We start from the raw sequence: 20,636 nt of genomic DNA on the forward strand, positions 1-20,636 counted from the left end.
AATGAATGAATTCTTGATAACACAACAACAGATGAATCTCAAAATAATGTCTATGTGAACGAAGCCAAACCCCCCCAAAAAAATACTGTGTGATTCATTTTATATAACATTCAAGGAAATGTAAACTAATATATAGTAGCAGAAAGCAGATGCCTGGGGAAAAGGAACTGGGTAAGTAAGGTCAGGACAGAGGGATTACAAAGGAGCATAAGGAACATTTTGAGGGCAATGAATGTTCACAATCTTGATTGAGATGATGATTTCATGGTTGTATATATATGTCAGAACTTTTTACATTGTTCACTTCAAATATGTTCCGTTTGTTGTATGCTATTCATACTTCCATAAAACTTTTTAAAATACAGTAAGAGAAATTTTTAAAAATATATAAAAGGCAGGATGAGACAGTGGTGCAAACAAGTTGTATCAGCCAGGCACCAGCAGACAAGGGTAATGTGGGGTTTCTTTGCCTTGCAAAAGTATGCTGAGTTAAGTGAGAGCGCCTGTGGTCAAGGAAAGAACTGCTTGTCCTCTCAGGCCACCTGAGGGATGTAGACTGGGGTGATGGATGAGAATCTTTGGGGTTGGAGAAACGGTAACACCTCGGAGAACTGGAGAAGGGATACTTGATAATAAAGCCCAAGCAGGTTCTTTGTCCTCTCTTTCTCCCGCCTTATTGCCAAAAGGATGCCTAGACGTCTGCTAGTTCCAAATTTGTGTGAGCAGTTTGTTTTGTAGAGTCGGGCGGTGTCCCACGTGTAAGCTAGGACATCCAATCAAGAGTGAAAATAACGCCTTACATCAGTGATCAAAAACTACCTCGACCATCACTAAGGAAATGACACAACACGGATATGACACAACGGGGAAATCCCGAGTCTTAGACCTCTGCTACCACCGGGAGAGTCCAGCCTCCACAGTTCTCCCCCACACCGCCCCCCTCCTAGCCCAGCCTTTTCCTTCCGTGTTGACTCCTCCGGGCGGGGCGAGAGGCGGTATCGGGCCGGGCCCCGCCCCCTGGGCGCGCCTCCACGCAGCAACGCGCAGCCTCACCAGAGTCGCTTTACGGCCGGGAAGAGGGTAGGCCCCGGCCTTGAGGTAGGAGGCCGAGCTGTGGGGCGGGGAAAGAGGCCTTTTGCGGCAGGACGTAAGTGACGGCGTGGGCGGTGCGACTGCAGCTGGAGGGCAGAGGAGGCGGGTTAGTGTTTCCCGGGCCGAACCGGGCTGTGGGGGGCGCGGGGCCTGGGCCGGGGCTGTAGCTAAAAGCCCGCGGTGACAGTATGGGTGAAGGGGAGTGGGGCGGGGGAGGCCTTGGGCCGCTTTGGCCCGTGGGTGGGGCTGGGGTTCTGGCGGGCTGGAGTCTTGGGTCCAGGCCGGGGCTTTGACCCGTGGTTGGTGTCCCCCCCCCCCCCGAACCCGCAGCGCGCGCGTCCTGTCCTCGCCATGAGGCCGCAGCAGGCGCCGGTGTCTGGGAAGGTATTCATTCAGCGAGACTACAGCAGTGGCACACGGTGCCAGTTCCAGACCAAGTTCCCCGCGGAGCTGGAGAACCGGGTACGCATACTGGCTCCCCGCACCTGCTCTGGGGCGAGGGAGGGGGGCTCTTCAGGGACCGGAGGGAGTATGGGCCGACACCAGACCCGCAGAGTGTCTCGCGGCTCTGGGGAGGGGCACGCAAAGAAGGAGCCTTGGTTAGAAGAGGGCCACTAAGCAAGACATGGTGCTTGGAGGAGGACGAATAAGGCCAAGCCCCCGGTGTGATGACCTTATGGAACTCTGTTGTGCCCAGTGCCGGGAATCTGTACCCAGCCAGCCGTCTTCTTCCCGGCTGTCCCTCCGCCCCCACCCCGGGTTATTAACAGCAGTGATGAGGAACTAATTCCTGAGGTTCCAAGCCACCTAACTCAGCGTGTTGTAAGCTAGATCCTCCTACCTCCCCAGGCAGGAGTAATCATCATTCTCGTGACTGGCGTTTGTGGCCGTTGTGCTGGTCGCACTGCTCGGCAGAAAGGGTTAATATTAAGTTGCTGTGCCAGGCAGTACAGACAGGCCTTCTTTGAACCTGAAAAACGCAGAGCATTAGATCGGCCTGGACAGGGAAAGATCTCAGAACAAGGCCTTTTACGCTTGTCATTCCCAATTACCATCACTGGGAGCCACCTGTATTTTGTTGGCTTGCCTATCAAAATTGGCGTCAGGATATAGGTCCCTTAGGCAACCTTGCATACAGAAATGGAAGAATGGGCTGTTTCCTCTTTCTTCAGACTTGGGAGGTGGGAGTCATTGTATTTTATTTTAAAAGTACAATGAAGTGAGCATATGTTTGTGTTTTCTTATACCCGCAAGTGTTTATCCACCCAAAGAAAGATCTTTTGGTCTTGAGCCATGTTACCTTATATTCTGTTTCCTTTTTAGAAATCGGTTTCTGGTTAGATGGAGCAGGTTTTGTGCTCTTTTCACCTTGATGGGGAGGGTGAGGGACTGAGGTGATTAGGTGTGCTGTGGGTGTGGGAGTAAGAAATACTGGTCATGGGATAAGTGGGTGTAGTTGAGTCTGTACTAGAGAAATGTGTAGCAGTCCTTTAAAATCAGCTTGTAACAGGTAGGTGGTTCTACCTGATTGCCAAGTTTGGAAAATCAATGTATATCAATTGTAGTGTCCTTTGACTTAATTTATAGCTGTGGTCAGGTTAATGACCTAAGTATGTTTCTTTAAGTGCAAATGAAAGATAAGGTATGCTTTATAAAGATGGTTTGTAGATTAGCTTGTCTGTGAAATGCCATATAAATGCTGCAGTTTATTGTCTCCATGTTGGGTTAACTCAGCTTGACACTGGGTGGACATTTCCACCGAGGTTTGAAGAAGTAGAAATTGAGCAAGTTGCCTGTTGGCTAGAGCTACTGAATGTTATTTTTAAAATAATTTAACATCACAGTTAACATGTTTTACATGTTAGGGCTTGTATGAAATGAAGCAAATGTTTTATTTGTAAGCTTGTTATGGAAACTCTGACTTATACTATTTATGTACTTTCAAATCAGTGTAAACTATTCTTTTTACCACACTTATTTGGATGTTACAAGATTCCTTTGTTTAGAGGTTTTAAAGTCAAACTTCCAGCTCATAACTGAGCCAAATATATGTATGCAGAATCAGACATTAGCCTTCCATTCCGTGTGTGGTAGAGCCTTTATTTTATACTCTGAATACAGAAACAGTGTAGTCAGAGTACTCCATTGATACTTATAGGAAATTGATGTTTCTAAATTCTCGAGTCCTTTTATTTCTTTGACTTCAGATTATAGCCTAGAACTGCTTGTGACTCTGAGTACTAGATGGAGTGTTATTTGGTGCTGTTCAATTGTGTCTTTGAGGTTTTTCTTTTTTTTTCTTTTTTTTAAATGTTTGGGTTAAAATACTAGTTTATACTTTAAACTGCTTGGGAGAGCTTTGATTTTTCTTTTAATGCGTTGAAATCAAATTTCAATTACAGGTTTAAATTTTCCTTGCTTTGTTTGATGGAAAATTGAAAGGTTTCTGTCTTTGTTTCTCTACTACTTACCCTAGAAATTGTACTGATTGCTCTGCCACTGGGGCTGATTTTCCTTTTGTGAGAACATCACACTTGGCAATTTTATAGAGGAAGAAACTAATATACAAATGTTTTGTGTTACTTTAAAGCATTAAACACACATACATTTGTACCCTTTAATCTGGGAGTGAGGACAAATTCTGCCTATTAACAAGTTTACTTTTTCTGTTGCTTCTTAGAATGTAATACTTAGATGTTTAAGTACTTTGTTGCCAGGACAGTTCCTAAAGAAAGCTTTATTCTCACTTTCGTAAAAATAGTCATGTTAGGCACCCTTGGTCTGGGTAGGAGAGAAATGAGTGAACTATAATTGAAGCATTTGTTCCCTATAATTGAAGCATACCTTTAAAAATGTGTCTACATCTGGCTGGTAGAAATTACCTTTGACTTGTTACCTTTGACTTACGATCACTTTAAGCTTCAGCTCCATGCTTTCTACCACATAGTTCAGGAAACAGAAATTCTGGGAAAATGAGTCTATTCCTATTTCCTTCTGATTTTCAATGTTCATTACTCCAAATTTATATTTGGCTTCCACTTCACAAATCCCCCAATTTTGATATAGCTTCAGTATCAGTCTTCAAGTACCCAAGGAAGAACACTGACAGGTTCTTCATAGTGAAGTGAGTGAGAGGAAAATGCCCACATTTGTTCTGTTGAGCCCTTGTATGTTATGTCTTTTGCCTTCACTGCTGGCTAGCATGCTTTTTACCCCCTTTTCTTTTTTAATAACCTTTCAAAGAAATTACTGACTTTTTAAATTTTGTTTTTATTAAACTTTTTTTAAAAAATCCTTCACCTTGGATTTTTTTTTTTAATGATCTATGATTTACCTCCATCCTATAAAGCATTATAATCTTGGAATAACTTTTTTAAGAATTCATGTTTCTGGTATGACCAGTAATTCTGACCTGAAAGAAATGTTTCTGGGTTGGATCCCATGGTTTTGAATCACACTATGTCTAGAGAAATGTAAATAATTCAAAGAACTTCCCTTATCAGATCATAACATTTTAGGTAGATCAAATGTGCATGTTTGAAATTATTTAGACTTTTGTGGATTTGCTGATGCGACAAACTGAAGGTGTTAATGGGCATAATTAGTAAAGATAACAATTTGTTGTAAATATTTGTTCATGGAGTGAACAAAGTCCGTTTTCAGGGAATGAGAACTCTGACATAGATTCCCCAGATGACCATTCTTCAAGTGATGGCTCAGTGCAGGAATGCTACCCTGGCTCCTAGCACCATCTCCACCCACCGAACCCTTGTCAGAAACCGAATATTCTGGGAAATTAAAAGTAGCTCCTTTTGAAAAACAGAAGAGCCGCCACCACTTTAAAGTTCACATTAAAGTTTTTCATGCCATCTGCCCATTGGGTCCTCAATAGTTTTTCCACACAAAGGACAAAAAATAATTGCACCTGCCTCTAACCTAAAGGGTTTTAATAGCTTAAAGGTGATGATCATAAATCGTTTTACATTTTAAAAAATTATGTTCTTGGAACTGTTTTGTCTCAAACTCTATATCGAAGTTCTTTGACTTTTTTTTCCAACTCTGTTTCTATATAAAGACTTCACAAAAGTGGGGCACCTGGGTGGCTCAGTCAGTTAAACCTCTGACTCTTGATTTCGGCTCAGGTCATGATTTCAGCGTTGTGAGATCGAGCCCTGTGTCAGGCTCCGCGCTGAGCATGGAGCCTGCTTAAGAATCTCTCTCAAAAGAAAAAAAAAAAAAAGCCTTCATAAAAGATAGAATTTATATGTAAGGAGTTACTCCTTTCAGGAATAAGGCAGATATGTGAGAGGAGGCCTAGAGTAAGGACAGATAAATTGTCCTTTTTTGCCAAGAATGAAAGTGTTGCATGACATACTCTACTAATGGGGTGAAAGTCCTAGGGTAGAGAATTGAGTTTTAAAATCTACCAAGTTAGGGGAAAAAAGTGAAAGCAGGAGATTAGAGTAAAAATGGATGACAGTGGTAGTATTAGTGTAAATGTGAGATAATGGTGTCACTGAATAGAAAGGTAATAGGAATGACTTGGTGTGAAGAGTTGTGTGATAGTTTGAGATTTTGTCTTATTTCGTGTGAGCTTTCAGTAGATTCCAGTGTTTAGGGACTCAATTTAGGATTACTTGCTCTTAAGAGTGAGAGAGGCAAACCGAGAGACAGACTCTTAACTGTAGAGAACAAGCTGATGGTTACCAGAGGGGAGGTGGATGGGTGGGGGGGGGTGAAATAGGTGATGGGGATTAAGGAGTGCATTTGTGATGAGTGTCGGGTGTTGTATGAAAGTGTTGAATTACTCTTTTGTACACCTGAAACTAATATTACACTGTATGTTAGTTAACTGGAATTTAGATAAAAACTTTAAAAAAATAGTAAGATTACCTGCTCTTTCCAGATAAAGAGAACGTCTCCTTCCTTTTGTGCCCCCACCATACTTTAAATATGCCTCCACTGTAGTACTTTGTCAATTTATTACATTTATATGTTTATATACCTATTCTGCTTTCATGACTGCCAACTCCTGGAGGACTGAAACAGTTATTCATCTTTCTCTAAGGCCTGTCCTAACATCTGTCTGATGGTAGGTGCTCAGTAAATGTGAATATAAGTGAATGGAAAGATGGAAGGATTGTATAATTTTTTTTAAAGATTTATTTATTTGAGAGAGAGAGAGAGCACGAGCTGGGGGTGGGGGAGAGGAGGAAGGGCAGAGGGAGAGAGAAAATCTCCAGCAGACTCCCTGCTGAGCACAGAGCCCAACATGGGGCTCCATCCCATGACCCATGAGATCATGACCTGAGCCGAAACCAGGAGTCAGACACTCAACCAACTGAGCCACCCGGGTACCCAGGATTGTGTAAAATTTTATTAAGTTACTTGATACTCAGTATAGAAAATAAAGAGATACCATATTGAGTCTTGAAGATACCCAGTGTCCATAAGAGGGATAAGATTAAACAAAGACTATGCAGTTCCAGTAACATAGGTCCTGATTTCATCACCTAAGATGTTTGCCAACTAGTGGATAAGAATGTTGATAAAACAATAATTTAGTGGTAGCAAGCATCAGTGAGTGGTTGATCTTTTTTTCCAAAACTTATTTTTAAATTCTTTTTTCCATACAGATTGATAGACAGCAGTTTGAAGAAACAGTTCGAACTCTAAATAACCTTTATGCAGAAGCAGAGAAGCTTGGGGGCCAATCCTATCTTGAAGGCTGTTTGGCTTGTTTAACAGCATACACCATCTTCTTATGCATGGAAACTCATTATGAGAAGGTAAGGCTACCTTTGTTTTCACAAAATCTCAAAATCATAAAAAAAGGTGAGTTGTTGACATGTTTACATGGTGACAGTTGCCATAAAACTTAAAAGGGCATGTATAATAATAATTCAAAGTTTGTTGCTCCTATATCTAGAGCACATAGTAAAGAGTCCTGAGTCTTTCAGAAACTGGTCAAAATTGATCTGTCCACATGAAGGTGACATACCAATGTTCAAATTGGCTTACACTTAAGAAGACTGGAAAATCTATATTCTCATTCTGTCTAGCTTTCTCTGAGAATCCTCTTACTTTTTTCCCCCAGGTCTCTATCTTCAATCTTATCCTGCCACTTCTCTTTCCAGCTGCCTGCTAGACCTGGAGTTGCCAGCTTCTCAACTTAGATTTCCAAAAGGCAAACCTCACACCTCCCCATTTTTTTGTTTTATTTATTTTTTTAAGATTTTATTTATTTGACAGAGAGAGACACAGCGAGAGAGGGAACACAAGCTTGGGGAGTGGGAGAGGGAGAAGCAGGCTCCCCGCTGAGCAGGGAGCCCAATGCGGGGCTCGATCCCAGGACCCTGGGATCATGACCTGAGCCGAAGGCAGACGCTTAATGACTGAGCCACCTAGGCATCCCTCACACCTCCCCATTTTTTTAATAGCGCCCTGCTTTTTTCAGTACCATCTTAAGGTGTGGAGGATGAAGAAGGGGAAAATTTATCAGTTGTCAAAGACTGAAATATCTTCCAGTTTCTCTTTTCATGATTTCCTCTGCCACTGTTCTAATATGTGCCCTTATTACCTGTCTCTTAGACTATTGAAATAGTCTGACGAGTTTCATCTCTTCCATTCTTTTATTTTTCCAAACCATCTGCTGCTGCCTTCATAAAATACTGTGTTACTGGGGTGCCTGGGTGGCTCAGTTAGTTGAGCCTCCAACTCTTGATTTGAGCTCAGGTCATGATCTCAGGGTCCTGGGATTGAGCCCTGTTTCGGGCTCTGCACTCAGCACAGTCTGCTTGAGATTCTCTCTCTTTCCTGATCTGCCCCTCTCCCCACTCACATGCACTCTCTCTCTCTCTCTCTAAAATACATAAAATCTTTAAAAAAAAAAAAATAACAACAACACTGTATTACTTCCTCTAGCACTCTTACGAAGCCAAAGGCTTTCCCTGGCTTCCCATTTACTGCCAATGAGTAAAGTTCAAGCCCTTTCTCCAAGTGACCTCCAACTTACCTTTCCAACTTTGTCTCCCATCCCTTCTTCACTCAGTCTTTCAGCCAAACTCCTTCCCTCGCCGGGCCCCAAGCACACCCTCCGAGGTCTTCCTCCACCTACAGTGCCATTCTTCCCATGTTCAAATCTCACCAGTTCTTTAGGTCCTACTGTCATCTCACTTTTCCTTACTCTTCTAATCAGAATTCTTTCTCGACTTTATAGTCCCACAACATTTTATTTTTGTCTCTTTTCCTGGCACTTACCTCTCTTGACTTTGGAATGTAGCAGTTTGCATTATTTGCCCTTCAAGTGTGTGTTTTTCTTGAGATCAAGGACAGTGCCTTAACCATTTTGTGTCCCTCTTCGTGCCCAGCACCGTGACCTGTGTATATTAGGCACTCATTGAATGTGTGTTGAATGAATTTAAGTTAATCGTGGTAATGTTTAGCAACTGAAATGCTATAAGGATATCTATATTACAGATTATACCCCACCTAATAGAAGTGTCCCTGTGGTTATCTTGGACTCTTTGTAGTGGAAAGCAGATACAGTTGCTGCTGAAGTTATTTTTGTGAGTTATTGGCTGAAAATGCTGCCATATGCTTCATTAGCATCCTGACATAAATTGTCTTAGTGTTACTAAAAGGGTGTCTTTAAATAACTAAATCAGTAGTTTATATTTTTTTCCATATCATGCAGAGAAGCAGCTAACTTTCGTTCCTGTTTAACATTCAAAATCGGAAGTTTTAAAGGATCAGTATCAGCTTTCAGTCTGTGTTTTGTCTTAGTAGCTTCTCTTTAATAGTACCTTTGCTGAGTGAAGGGACAAAGGAGTCATTCATTTGGTAAATATTTATTGAAAGCCTACCATGTGCCGAACAGTGTGAAGGGGATATAACAGAATAAGGCAAACATGATTGCTGACCCTGTGTTTATAATTTAGTGGTAGCAACTGAGGCAAAGGAAACAAAACCAACTAAATTATAAATGATGATAAGTGTCTTGAAGAAAATAAACTTTCCTGTGATAGAAAATAATAGGAGAGACCTAATTTAGATTGTGTGGTCAGAAAAGGCCTCTGCAGTGGTAACCTATAAGCAGCTACATGAAGAATGCAAATCCTGGGACCATTCATTCAGGTAGAGAGATAAGTATATGCAAAGGCCCAGAGAGCGTGATGTGTCCCAGGAACTGTAAGAAGTTGGGTGTGGAAGGAGAGGAGTGGAGAGAGGGGCCAGAGGTGAGTTTGGAGAGGTAAGGAGGAGTTGTATCATGTAGGAGTGTGTAGTCCATGGAAAGATGTTCAGAATTTATTTTCAGTGCAGCGGGGAAGCTACTTAGAGATTTTAAGCGGAAGAGTGATATGATCAGATTTTCATTTTAAAGCAATCTCTTTATTCTAGGGGGGGAAAAAAGATACAAAAGTGGAAGTAGGGAAACCAGGTGGGATGCTCCATAGAAATCAGGAAGAGATGATGATAGCTTGGACAGGGAATGGAGCAGTAGAGATGGAAGGAGATGAACAAATTCAAGGAATATGGTGATAATGGAACCAAGATTTCATGAGAAACTGAATGTAGGAGGGGATAAGGCTGAATTCATATGGCTAGAAACTAGGCCATTGCGGATGGTCATTTAAAGAAGTATGGGATACTACCAATTTAAGGTAGATTTATATCCTCTAGAGAATTTTGTTCATGCTTAGTGGAGTATTAGAAAATTGAGTTGTCATTTCACTATAGCTTTTACATTTGTTGATAAGATTTTAATTAGCTTTTATTTATCCATGTGCATTTGCTGAAATAGATACCTCCTTCTAATGTCAGTTGTAAAAAGAAATTGGTAATTGGTTGCCAGCCAAGTCAATTACATTAGTTATGGGATCATGGACAAATTAATCTTAAGTCTGAGTTCTCTCAACTATAAAATACATTAAAATTAATGTATTTCCTCACATATGGTAGATGCCTAATAAATAGTGTTCTCTTAACACAAATTTAAAAATTAAGTTAGTGTATATACATATTTTTATATGTATATACACACACTGATGTGTTTACATATATATATACACACACACGTTTTAATTAGATATTTGTGAACAGTTTTTTTCAGGTATAGGTCATCTTTTTTAGCAGCTGCTAGCTTATTTAGCTGCTTAAAACATTTAACAGCTTTTAATTAAAATCCCTTTGACTATTGGGGCGTCTGACTGGCTCAGTTGGTAGAGCATGCAACTCGTGATATCAGGGTTGTAAGTTCAAGCTCCACCTTGGGCGTGGAGCCTACAAAAAAATCAATGAATCAATCAGTCATCATCCCTTTGATTATTAATCTTGAAAGGCAGTTCTCTGTATCAGAAATAGAGTGGAAATTGATCCTAATATATGTTTTAACTTGGATTCATAGGCAGTGTAGGTGCTACTTTGTAAGTCTTATCAAGGTTTCTTTCTTTTTTTGGAGTATTATAAAGCAAGTAAAGACGAAATAAAATTAGGGATGCCTGGGTGGCGCAGTTGGTTAAGCATCTGCCTTTGGCTCAGGTCATGATCTTGGGGTCCTGGGATCAAGCCCACATCGGGCTCCCTGCTCAGTGGGAAGCCTGCTACTCCCTCTCACTCCCACCCCACTCATGTGCACTCTCTTGCTCTGCATTGTCTCAAATAAATAAATAAATAAAATCTTTAAAAAAAAAAAAAGACCAAATAAAATTAGTCAAGAAACCAAAACTTAAGGTGTGGCCACATTTTTTTAAGTAGGTGATTTTATTTTAGAAACTGGACATGAATAACTAGATCGTGCCAAGTGAATAACTGGAATGGTCATAATTAAGACACGTACTTATACTTTAAACACTAAAATTTTCAGTCTACAAACAGTAAGCCAAATATAATAGTGCTTACACTTTGTCATGTGGGTTAAATTTTTTGAAATTGTAAATAAGCCTTTTAAAACTCACTAGAACAATCATGCTTTTTTTCCCCCTATAATATGCTATTTATTGATTTAAAATGAAGATAAAGACTTCAGTGTTATTTCTCTATTGTTGCTGCCCATTATAATTAGGGAACAAATGGGCTTGTAGAAGCTTCTTCTCTCAGTAGCTGTCTTGTACATAACATCCCTTCTGCTTATGTGCTTTAATCTGCAAAAGGAACAAATTAGAAGCAACTTAGATATTTTCTGAAAATACTAAGATCCTGCTGTTCTCGCTTAGCCTCACTTAGGATATTTTTTCTTGAACGTCTGTATTTTTTCTTAAGGGTCTCTCCAGTTTAATATTCTCAAAGAGAATAATAGTCTTTACTGAGGTTTGATTGTGTTTAGCTTTGTAAATATACAGGTTGAGGGTTTGAGGATAACAGATAATTTTGTTCAGTATTATAGTTTGTTTTGACATTGATTTACCAAAAATAATAAACAATGACTAAAATGTCAACATAAAGTTTCTTGGGAGTTAGAATGCTGCTTTGTCCTGCCTGGGATGCATTATGAGTTTACTCATGTTAATGCTTTCTTGTTGCTAAAGAGACTAAGAGTTTACGAGCGTCTTATTTAAGACAGTCCTGCCTTCACCAGAGTGGTATAAGAGGATTTGGAGCTTATGCAAAAAGAAAACCTTGTTTTCTTTCTGAACTGATACCTAAGTGCACATGAATGTTATTAAAGTTTAAATAAAAACCTTGCACAACAAAGTTATGCTTAAATCAAATAAAGGCATGCTATTTCTTTGCTGGTAACCTGTACCCAAGGAGAGAGGAAGGAAAGCTGTTCTGAAGGAGTCCTTTCTTTGAAACCAGTCGTGCAAGCACTTTTCTGACTGTCCCCCCTAGTGGAAATGGACTGGAGTGAGGGTAGACCGACTCTCCAATTTCCAGTTCTGGCAGGTGAGCTGAGAAAGAAATTGGAGAGAAGATTGAGGGTCCTGAGTTGGGCACTTTTATGGGCTACTTCCTTCTATTTGTTATTTTAGCATGATTGACAAACTGATAGAAAGATAGTACCTAAGATTTCTTTTTTGCTCATAAAGACCAAGAATCACTCGAGTTCTTTGAGAATTGAAAATAGGAGAATGATACCTATATTACTTCAGGTAATTAGATGAAAAAAAATGTTTTCTTTAGAAGTGGTATTCTTAATTCACTACCTAAAGAACCCTGCAGGTTGCTCTTTTAATAACATCATGCTCTTTTAGAACTTACAATATTCCCAAAGTATGCAACTTGAATTTTAGTATTCCCAAAATATAGTATTCCCAAAGATGCAACTTGAATAAACTTATTTAAATTTTATTTTCCTTCAATAAGAAAATTCAAAAGATACAAATAATGCAATTCACCTTAAGAGTGAAAAAAAAAAAAAGAAAATTCGTTACGCAGACTACCTAGTGTTTTAAATTCTAAATCAGCTTATACTACAGCACCTAAATTGTAGCATCCTAATTTTGTTAGTTTGCCCTGGTACATTATAGACCCACACTTAATTTGTTTCTTAATCTCTAACTTTATTCTCATACAGTTCTTTTTTCCCCTTTATGTTGTGATCACATTTATCCAAGACTATAGTATATGCTGGTAGTATGAATTTAAGAAAATATATAGTAATTAAAGAACTGGATCAAAGCCTTTTTGAAGATTAGAGCCAAAAAAGGGTTATAATGACTTTGAATCTGAAATAAAACATGTAACTCTTTGATTTTGTGTATAGCTATTAAGATTTATTTTCTTCTAGCTTATCTGTCTCAAAATTGACCTTATTAAAGCTAGCGATTTGGCAATTTCCAGAAGTTCCTTTGTATCCTATCTGGCTTTTGTCTGCATTTGCTTTGACTTTTACAGCCTTAGTGCTAAACTTATAAACCAAAGTTCCCATCAAGGACACAAGAGCAAACTACAGAGTAGCATTATATGCAGTGGTGGAAATGATGTAAGATACTTGTCATCAGAAACTCCATAGCAGCTGTCAAATGCCTTACAAAGAAAATAAACTCAGTTTTAAACTAACTGGGCTATTTCTTGTTAATGGGCCAACTTTGTATCATTACTTAAAGTTGACGAAGACATTCAAAGGAGAGAAGCAGCAGTTCTTAAGTGTTAAAGGGAACAGCCAAGAGCTACCTTGGTGTCACATTAATTTTGATGAGTGGGAAAGAGAAAAGTACAGCCAACTTTTGTGTACAGAATCACCTACTTATTTCTCTGTATCCAGGATTGAGCTGACAGCAGGTAAGAAGGAGGGGCTGGTGCTCATGCTTTTGTATGCATTGGTACTTAAGTGACTTGCAGAGTCCATCAGGCTGTGCTGTATGTCGTACACAAGCGATGGTGTGTGCCAAATTCTCACAGCTCTATCCCTTCATATGGATATCCATTTCTTGTTTCAAAAGCTAATTCCACTGCCTGAGTATTTTGAGATCCAGCTGATACTTAATGGGAAATCTGATGACATTTGTTAAAAGTTATGGTGTTTCTTTCTGTCAGGTTCTGAAGAAAGTGTCCAAATACATTCAAGAGCAGAATGAGAAGATATATGCTCCCCAAGGCCTCCTCCTGACAGATCCCATTGAGAGAGGACTTCGAGTTGTATCTTTTTTGTCCAGATCATAAGGTCTAAATATCTATAAAAAAAAATTTGACGGTACAACTAGAGAGAATTTAACTCCCTTCTCTTGTATTTGCCCTGGGAATCTTCTTTCTTTTTTTTTTTTTTTTTATTTTATTTATTTATTTGACACAGAGAGACAGCTAAAGCAGGAACCACAAGCGGGGGGAGTGGGAGAGGGAGAAGCAGGCCTCCAGCCGAGCAGGGAGCCCGATACTGGGCTCAATCCCAGGACCTGGGATCATGACCTGAGCTGAAGGCAGACGCTTAACGACTGAGCCACCCAGGCACCCCTGCCCTGGGAATCTTCTGTGTGAATTGCATACCCACCACAAGCTCCTGTCCCCAACATTTTTCTTAAAGCACATCTCCTTCCTTTGCGTTGTGCAGGTCTCCAGATTGTTTAATATTCTGGTTACTGTCTTTCTTGGTGGTTCTGAGGGCATCTTGTAGTAATAATGGGGGTGGCATGAGTAATGCACTTCAGCTGCAGAAACTCTGAACCTAAAGCCTCTTTGAAATGCATAAACTCATAATGTGTGGTGAGACTTGTCATCCAAATGAATTGCAGTTCCATGGGTTCATCCGACTGGCTGAAATCAGTTACAGCTGCCAGATGTGTAATTTCATTACCTTTGACATACTGTGCATATTTTTAGAGGCAGTAAGCTTTGAAACTCACTAAATGAATTTGGTAAATAGAATTGCAAAAAAACTAATTTAGCTTGATAACTGAAGTAATGAGTAAAATAAATTTTTTTTAAAAATCTAGGTCAGATAATCCCAGGCCTTCTGGCTGATAATAATTTCAGCAGTTTTATTATACTCTGCAGCAGTGGTTCTTAAACTTTTAGAGGTCATGAACCCTCTCCCAAGAAAAAGTTTACAAATAATTACAGGGCATTTTAAACCCTTGAATTCATTACCTTATTCGATTCTCAGCTAACAACCCCCTGGTTCTACAATATAGCATCTTTTTTCAGAATTTTTTTTTTCCAAAAAATAAATAATGTTTTGGGGGGGGAGGGGAATTACATGGAGATTACTACAGGCAATTACATTTCTTAAAGTTTTTTTGCAAGGTGGAGAGAGCTTCATGTTTAACTTAAGTGGGAGAAATTCTTAATAAAAAAATGAGCAAAGGAAATTGAAAGCAAAGTTTGTGCAGATCGTACACATCATCTTGCCACAGTCCTCTTTTATATGTTCCATTCTCCAGTGTGTTTTCTTAACAGCTATGCTGTTTAGATTGAAATCACCATTTATGAAGACAGAGGCATGAGCAGTGGAAGATAAACCATAGAATTAAAGGTAAGAAAAAATTACATAATTTATATGTAGTTTTTATCATTTGTAGCACGCGTGAATTTTCTTCCCTGCATGGTAAATAAATCGTTTGATAATGGCATATTCTCTGTATTGGCTTGAGATTTAAAATGTGTCTTTAGGGCGCCTGGGTGGCTCAGTCGTTAAGCGTCTGCCTGCGGCTCAGGTCATGATCCCAGGGTCCTGGGGATCGAGCCCCGCATTGGGCTCCCTGCTCAGCAGGAAGCCTGCTTCTCCGAACTCTCCCACTTCCACTCCGGAGCCCTGTTTGTGTTCCCTCTCTCGCTGTGTCTCTGTCAAATAAATAAATAAATAAAATCTTAAAAAAATAAAATGTGTATTTAACCCAAAGTTCTATTCAGTGATCTAGAATTTAATCCTGATTTTTCCCCTCTGTATTGTTTTCAGACTGTTTTGTTGTTACTTTGTTTTGGCAGATGTTTTTTCAGGGGAGGAGGTCTTGTTTTAATATTTCAGAGCAATCCTAGACATTTTACATATAAAAATCATTTTGGATTTTGCATATAAAAATCATTTCAGCGATTGCCCTGCCTGTATGATGAATGGCTTTAATAACGAAAAAAACATTTCAGAGTGGAGGGGGAGATTCTGAATATTTCATTTATTTAAGTGGCTTCAGAAGAAGCCACTTGTAGAAGAAAACTTACCCTCGTGGTTAAAACCATAAATTTAGTTATTTTGTTTAGAACATTTATGTTCTTCTGTATCCATATAATGACCTTGAAGAAGTGAGAAACAAATTAGTTAATACTGATAGGAGTGTAGATGCAGAATCATGTGGAAACCATAGCCCATTAGCACAGGCTTCTAAGTAACAGAAAATCGTACTGCACTGTTTCTGCCAATTCGAGTCATTTACGCTTTCTACCGAGAGTGTTCTGCTGCTGTACTTTCCTAAGTGACTCTTTGCAGGTGTTTGTCACTGACAGGCAGCACAGACACAGATTCTGCCAAAGCAGACCTCCTCCTCCTTCCTGGGGCAACAGTAATAATAACTGCCATTTCGAGGGCACCTGCTCTGTGCCAGGTGTTCTACAAATGATATGTCTCATTCTTACAAAAAGTGTGCAGAGTATTTCCTCCATTTTAGAGATGAGCAAACCGAGGTACAAACAGATGAAATGGTGTTCTCAAAGTCATACAGTTTAACACATTTTGGGATATGAACCCAAGTTCGATGGACCATAAAACCCCTGTTTTTTACACCATACTTCCTATTAAGTACTTGCAGCAGCAGAAACATGGGGAGAGGGAAGAGTTCATCAGATTCAGATTATTCTAAGTGTTTATCCTCCCCTTTTCTTTTTCAAGACTTTCTTAAAAAGATACATTTTGTCTGCCCCTGTACAATTTATCAAATCCTATAAACCAACCAACATTCCAAAGCTGCTGTCTTGTAGCACTAGTGAAAGTGTTACCTGAATTCTTTGACTTTGAAAGCCAAAAATCTAAATAATGATATCCTCTGCCATGTGTTTTCTTTTCTTTAAAAAGGTCTTGTTTGGGAACACTTAGTGTTACTTGCTCATAGACTTTGTCGTGTACAATTTCCAAACTGACACTTCTCAGTGGAGCAACCAGGAACCTTAATGTGTGGTTTTTCTTATGTGCCATTGGAATAAGTTTATCAATTGCAGCTGCATTGACTTGGCACAACCCATTTGTCATGACTCATTTTGCAGCTATTATTGCTAACTGTAATGTTTTTCTGAGGTGGTGTCGGGTTTTGAGCAATTACACACCAGAGACTAATCTATCAATAGTCAGGCAACTGTGAAATTTTGAAATGGGAAAGATTTACATTAAGAACTTCTGGATAGTTTCATGAATGCAAATATTTCTGTTCAATTTAGAGCCGTGTGTTCCTCAGGCCCAGGATCTAGTGTGGGCGGAAGTCTTGGAGGAGGGGGAGAAACTGTAAGAATAATTAAGTCAGTTCTGTGGTTTTTCTTAAGTCTCTAAGGTTTCTGCAGGTTGAAGTATTACATGAGAGTTAATGATTTAACCAAAAAATACACAAATTATGGAGATGGCCTTTATTAAAAATGTTTAAAATAGCTCTATTAAAGACTGATGGTGTTTTCTCTTTGGATTGTCTTTTTTATTTAAAAATTGGAACATGTCATTACCCGGTCACAATAAATGAGCGCTGAGGAACATAGCTAACTTTTGTGGGTGCTCATTATGTGCCTGCACTGTTCTAAATGCTTAGTAGTGATCATCACAATGGCCCAACAAGGTACGTACTATTATCCCAGTTTTCTCAGATGAGGAGAGTCAGGCGCAGAGAACCCAAGTTACTTGTCTAAGGCTAAAGGCTAGTAGGTAGCAGTCGAGGTGGCCTGGCCCCAGATTCGCCACTTCAGTCTGTGCTGTGCTACCTACCTCTTGTGACAGGATTGTTCAAAGACTGAAATATCCAGGGCTTGCATTTCTAGACTGTTGAGCTATGTCCTCACTTGTCAGTTAGTACAGATTCAAGTATTCTATTAGAACTAGCCCACTTCTGAGGAGCTCCTATGAGCTGGTGTAGAAGAGATGTTGTAGAGGTTATCTTAGCATCCCTTTCTAAAACTTCTTTTTGCATCTAACTGCAGATCCCACCTCCAGCTGGGACCCTCATCTATCCACTGGCCGATCGCAGAGTGTCCCCTACCTCCTCTCCAGAGCATCATTCCTTTGTATCTGCTGCCAGAGCCACGGTGCCATTTACTCCAAGGACTAACTTTCTAAAATTCCACACCTGGAGTGACCTCTAGTCGCTCAGCATCCACTTTGTGTCTCCAAATTGTGTAGGACTCTGTAATCTTTTGATTAGTTTCTGAGAAAACACAATGACGCATTTCACTTTTTTTATTCAAAGCCGTTAATAAAATAGGCCGTTGGTTAACCCAACACAAAGTTTCTTTCTTATCTGCCACCAGGACCAGTGGCACCAGTTCCCTTCATTCCTTGGGCCAGCTTCCCAGGTGGCTCTCAACTTCCAAGTCATATCTCAGCCCGTGTTCAGTCTTATCTCCCGCAAAGTCATAAAATGCTTTTCTCCAGGATTTTGGTGAAAGGTAGGCTGTGTCTGTGGTTTTGCTAATGCATCTCCCAGATTTCGAAGAACTACCAGTTTTGCCATGACTAAAATCTTAAAGATCTGTTTCTGTTCAGTTTCTCAAACTGAAACTCATTGGAAAAATAATGTATAATGTTATTTGTTTTATGATAGCAATTATTCCTAATTAAAGCAGTATTTAATTCAGTTTCCAGTTATTTTTCTTTGGAGAATTTTGTTATTGCATTACCTTGAATGTTGGGAAGATGTAGTATGTGTTGCGTGTTCCTTACAAAAATAAGTAAGCACAATAAAGTGGATGCTAAACCATCAAACACATAAATGTCCCTGCTGTGTCCCTGAATGTGTAATAAGCAAGTATAATAAATATTTTAATTATAGTTTTGTTATAAATATAACTTATGAGAAAAAAATTTGATAGGAATAATACTGTATATTGCTAATTTTTAACTGTCCCTACTGGCAAATCTTATGATTCATAGACTTTCCTCATATACAGTATTCAGTGCACAGAAGTCTTATGATTGGTTCAAGTACAGTAAGTTCAGTGATTTCCAACTAAAACTTTCAAGTCTGAGTCAGTGTTTCTAATTCTTTTGGCTGTATGTTTAGTATCCGGGTTTCTTATGCCCTTCCTTCATCTTTGGGGTTTGAGAGCACTGTTTTTGGGAGAAAGTTCAGAAATATATTAGGAAAGAATGAAACAGTTAAAAGTTCTACTTTCAGAGATACTGTAGGTGCTAATACTGGATTTAATCTTTCAGATTTAGTTTCTTTTACAGATCTGTTATTCAGTAAATCTCATTGGTCTGTGTAATATTTTAATTGTATAAAATTCCTTTGTTACTTTAGAGCCTGTAATAGTGTGTCTGTCTGCCTTTTAAACCTGTTGCAATAACTTTGCTGAAATAAGAACACATTAGTAAAACTTTTCTTAAACAAATCGTCTCTGTATCATATTTGGTGTGATTTGGTAAAGTGATATGGCATTAAATTCCGCAGATAAACAATACTACTAGAATCGGTGCAGCTTAATAGTTTCCAACAAACATCTTACACTCACCACACTTTCTAGTTTTTTACATGCTTTATCTCATAAGAGGCAGATATGTTAGCTAAATAGATAAAAACCAAGAAATCATCCCTGAGAGTCAAAACTGTATTCAATTAAAGAAATGAAAGATTAGGATGTTTCATTAGGAATAAAATACCAGTTATTGTTACTATCTTGGATCATGTGATGACTCTTTTTTAAGATGAAGTGCATTTTAGTAGAGAATAACCACTTATAAAATATAGTCCATATTCTGACTTTTGTGAGATTATTTTTCTTTATAAAATTTTCAGGGGTGCCTGGGTGGCTCAGACGGTTAAGCGTCTGCCTTTGGCTCAGGTCATGATCCCGGGGTCCTGGGATCGAGCCCCTCAGCGGGGAGCTTGCTTCTCCCTCTCCCTCTGCTACTCCCCCTGCTTGTGCTCTCTCTCTGTCAAATAAAAAATAAAAAAATCTTTAAAAAAGAAAATTTCAGCTTCTCTTTCCTACCCAATTTACACTAACAGTAAATGGTACGCATAAAGAAGGTCATAAGACCCTGCCTGGCTCCTAGCATAAAGACATGGTTTCTCAAGAGTAACATGCTTTGTTTTTCGGGAGGTCAGAGTACTAGTGCTATACATGATTTATACACTGAACTCGCCTTCCCCTTGCCATGTGTCTCCTAACCCACCCTAATCCTTCTAATTCCATGAGGGCAGAGGTTGTTTCTAGTTACCCTTGCATCTATCCCTAACTCCCAAGCATCATCCTTGCAGGGGACACATCTACTTAACACTCATATTTGCTAAGTGAGTAAGATACAGGCTGATGGGGCATTAGCAGAGTTACTTCACTACATCTTGATTAGTAAGGTGTTTAACTTCGTAAGATAGTGACTTGTATACTCCCCCATGTAAAGTTCTAAGACTGGAAAGATATCTGTGGCTTAAACTCCATTAGAATAGACTTTTGCACAGAGATAACTACTCTTGAGGATTCTGGTGACCTTCTTCCTGTACATAGGAATTCCCAGGGAAAGGAAAGGAATTACATTTTAAAAAAATCTGGAAGTACGTAGATCTGTAAATAATGAGTAAGCCTCCAACTCATCCTTTGTCCTTTTTTTTTATTCTGTAGATCACTGACATTGTCCATAAGTGATCCCCATCCTCTGTGCTTGGTTGGAGGATAAACCAATAAATGTAAGCATTACACAGTGACCCACTTTAATCTGCAAGTGTGTAAGGTGTGAAGGATTTTATTCTTCCTCCCACCGAAGCTGTAGTGAGTGGTTTTACAACAGTACTCCACAGTACTCAAAATTTGGAAATGTGTACAAGATAGCAAATATGTACAGTGAATTGTGAATGCCAAAATGTAGGTTCTGTGCCACCTAAGTTCTAGGATGGTTCGCTTCAAAATGAATAAACATAGAATTATATGACTGTAATAAAGGCTATAGCTCTTCTTGTCTTACATCCTAAGTTCTTACATATTTC

At 39.3% G+C, this 20,636-nt stretch overlaps 1 protein-coding gene across 2 annotated transcripts; it reads left to right on the forward strand.

The window, feature by feature from the left end:
• The first annotated feature begins 1,100 nt into the window (after positions 1-1,100).
• GOLGA7 (golgin A7) lies at positions 1,101-19,044 on the forward strand. Of its 2 annotated transcripts, none has more exons than XM_028124113.2 (6): positions 1,101-1,198; positions 1,423-1,554; positions 6,729-6,881; positions 13,570-13,671; positions 14,934-15,001; positions 17,635-19,044. In XM_028124113.2, the coding sequence occupies exons 2-5, from the start codon at positions 1,444-1,446 to the stop codon at positions 14,970-14,972; spliced, it is 405 nt and encodes a 134-aa protein (XP_027979914.1). In that variant the 5' UTR covers positions 1,101-1,198; positions 1,423-1,443; the 3' UTR covers positions 14,973-15,001; positions 17,635-19,044. The 2 variants fall into 2 exon arrangements, with proteins under 2 accessions (XP_027979914.1, XP_027979913.1); XM_028124112.2 differs by having other exon boundaries at positions 1,102-1,198; positions 14,939-15,001.
• Positions 19,045-20,636: the final 1,592 nt, after the last annotated feature.

Source organism: Eumetopias jubatus, unplaced genomic scaffold (genome assembly GCF_037043125.1).
Source record: "Eumetopias jubatus isolate StellerSeaLion01/CBP00866 unplaced genomic scaffold, mEumJub1_p1.0 scaffold_2, whole genome shotgun sequence".
Lineage (NCBI taxonomy): Eukaryota > Metazoa > Chordata > Mammalia > Carnivora > Otariidae > Eumetopias > Eumetopias jubatus.

Excerpts from the sequence above, each read along its gene's own strand:
- GOLGA7 (XM_028124112.2), top strand. The coding sequence starts at position 1,444 with ATGAGGCCGCAGCAGGCGCCGGTGTCTGGGAAGGTATTCATTCAGCGA. Across the intron at positions 6,882-13,569 it reads TGGAAACTCATTATGAGAAG|GTTCTGAAGAAAGTGTCCAA; the intron begins GTAAGGCTACCT and ends TCTTTCTGTCAG. Across the intron at positions 13,672-14,938 it reads TTGAGAGAGGACTTCGAGTT|ATTGAAATCACCATTTATGA; the intron begins GTATCTTTTTTG and ends TATGCTGTTTAG.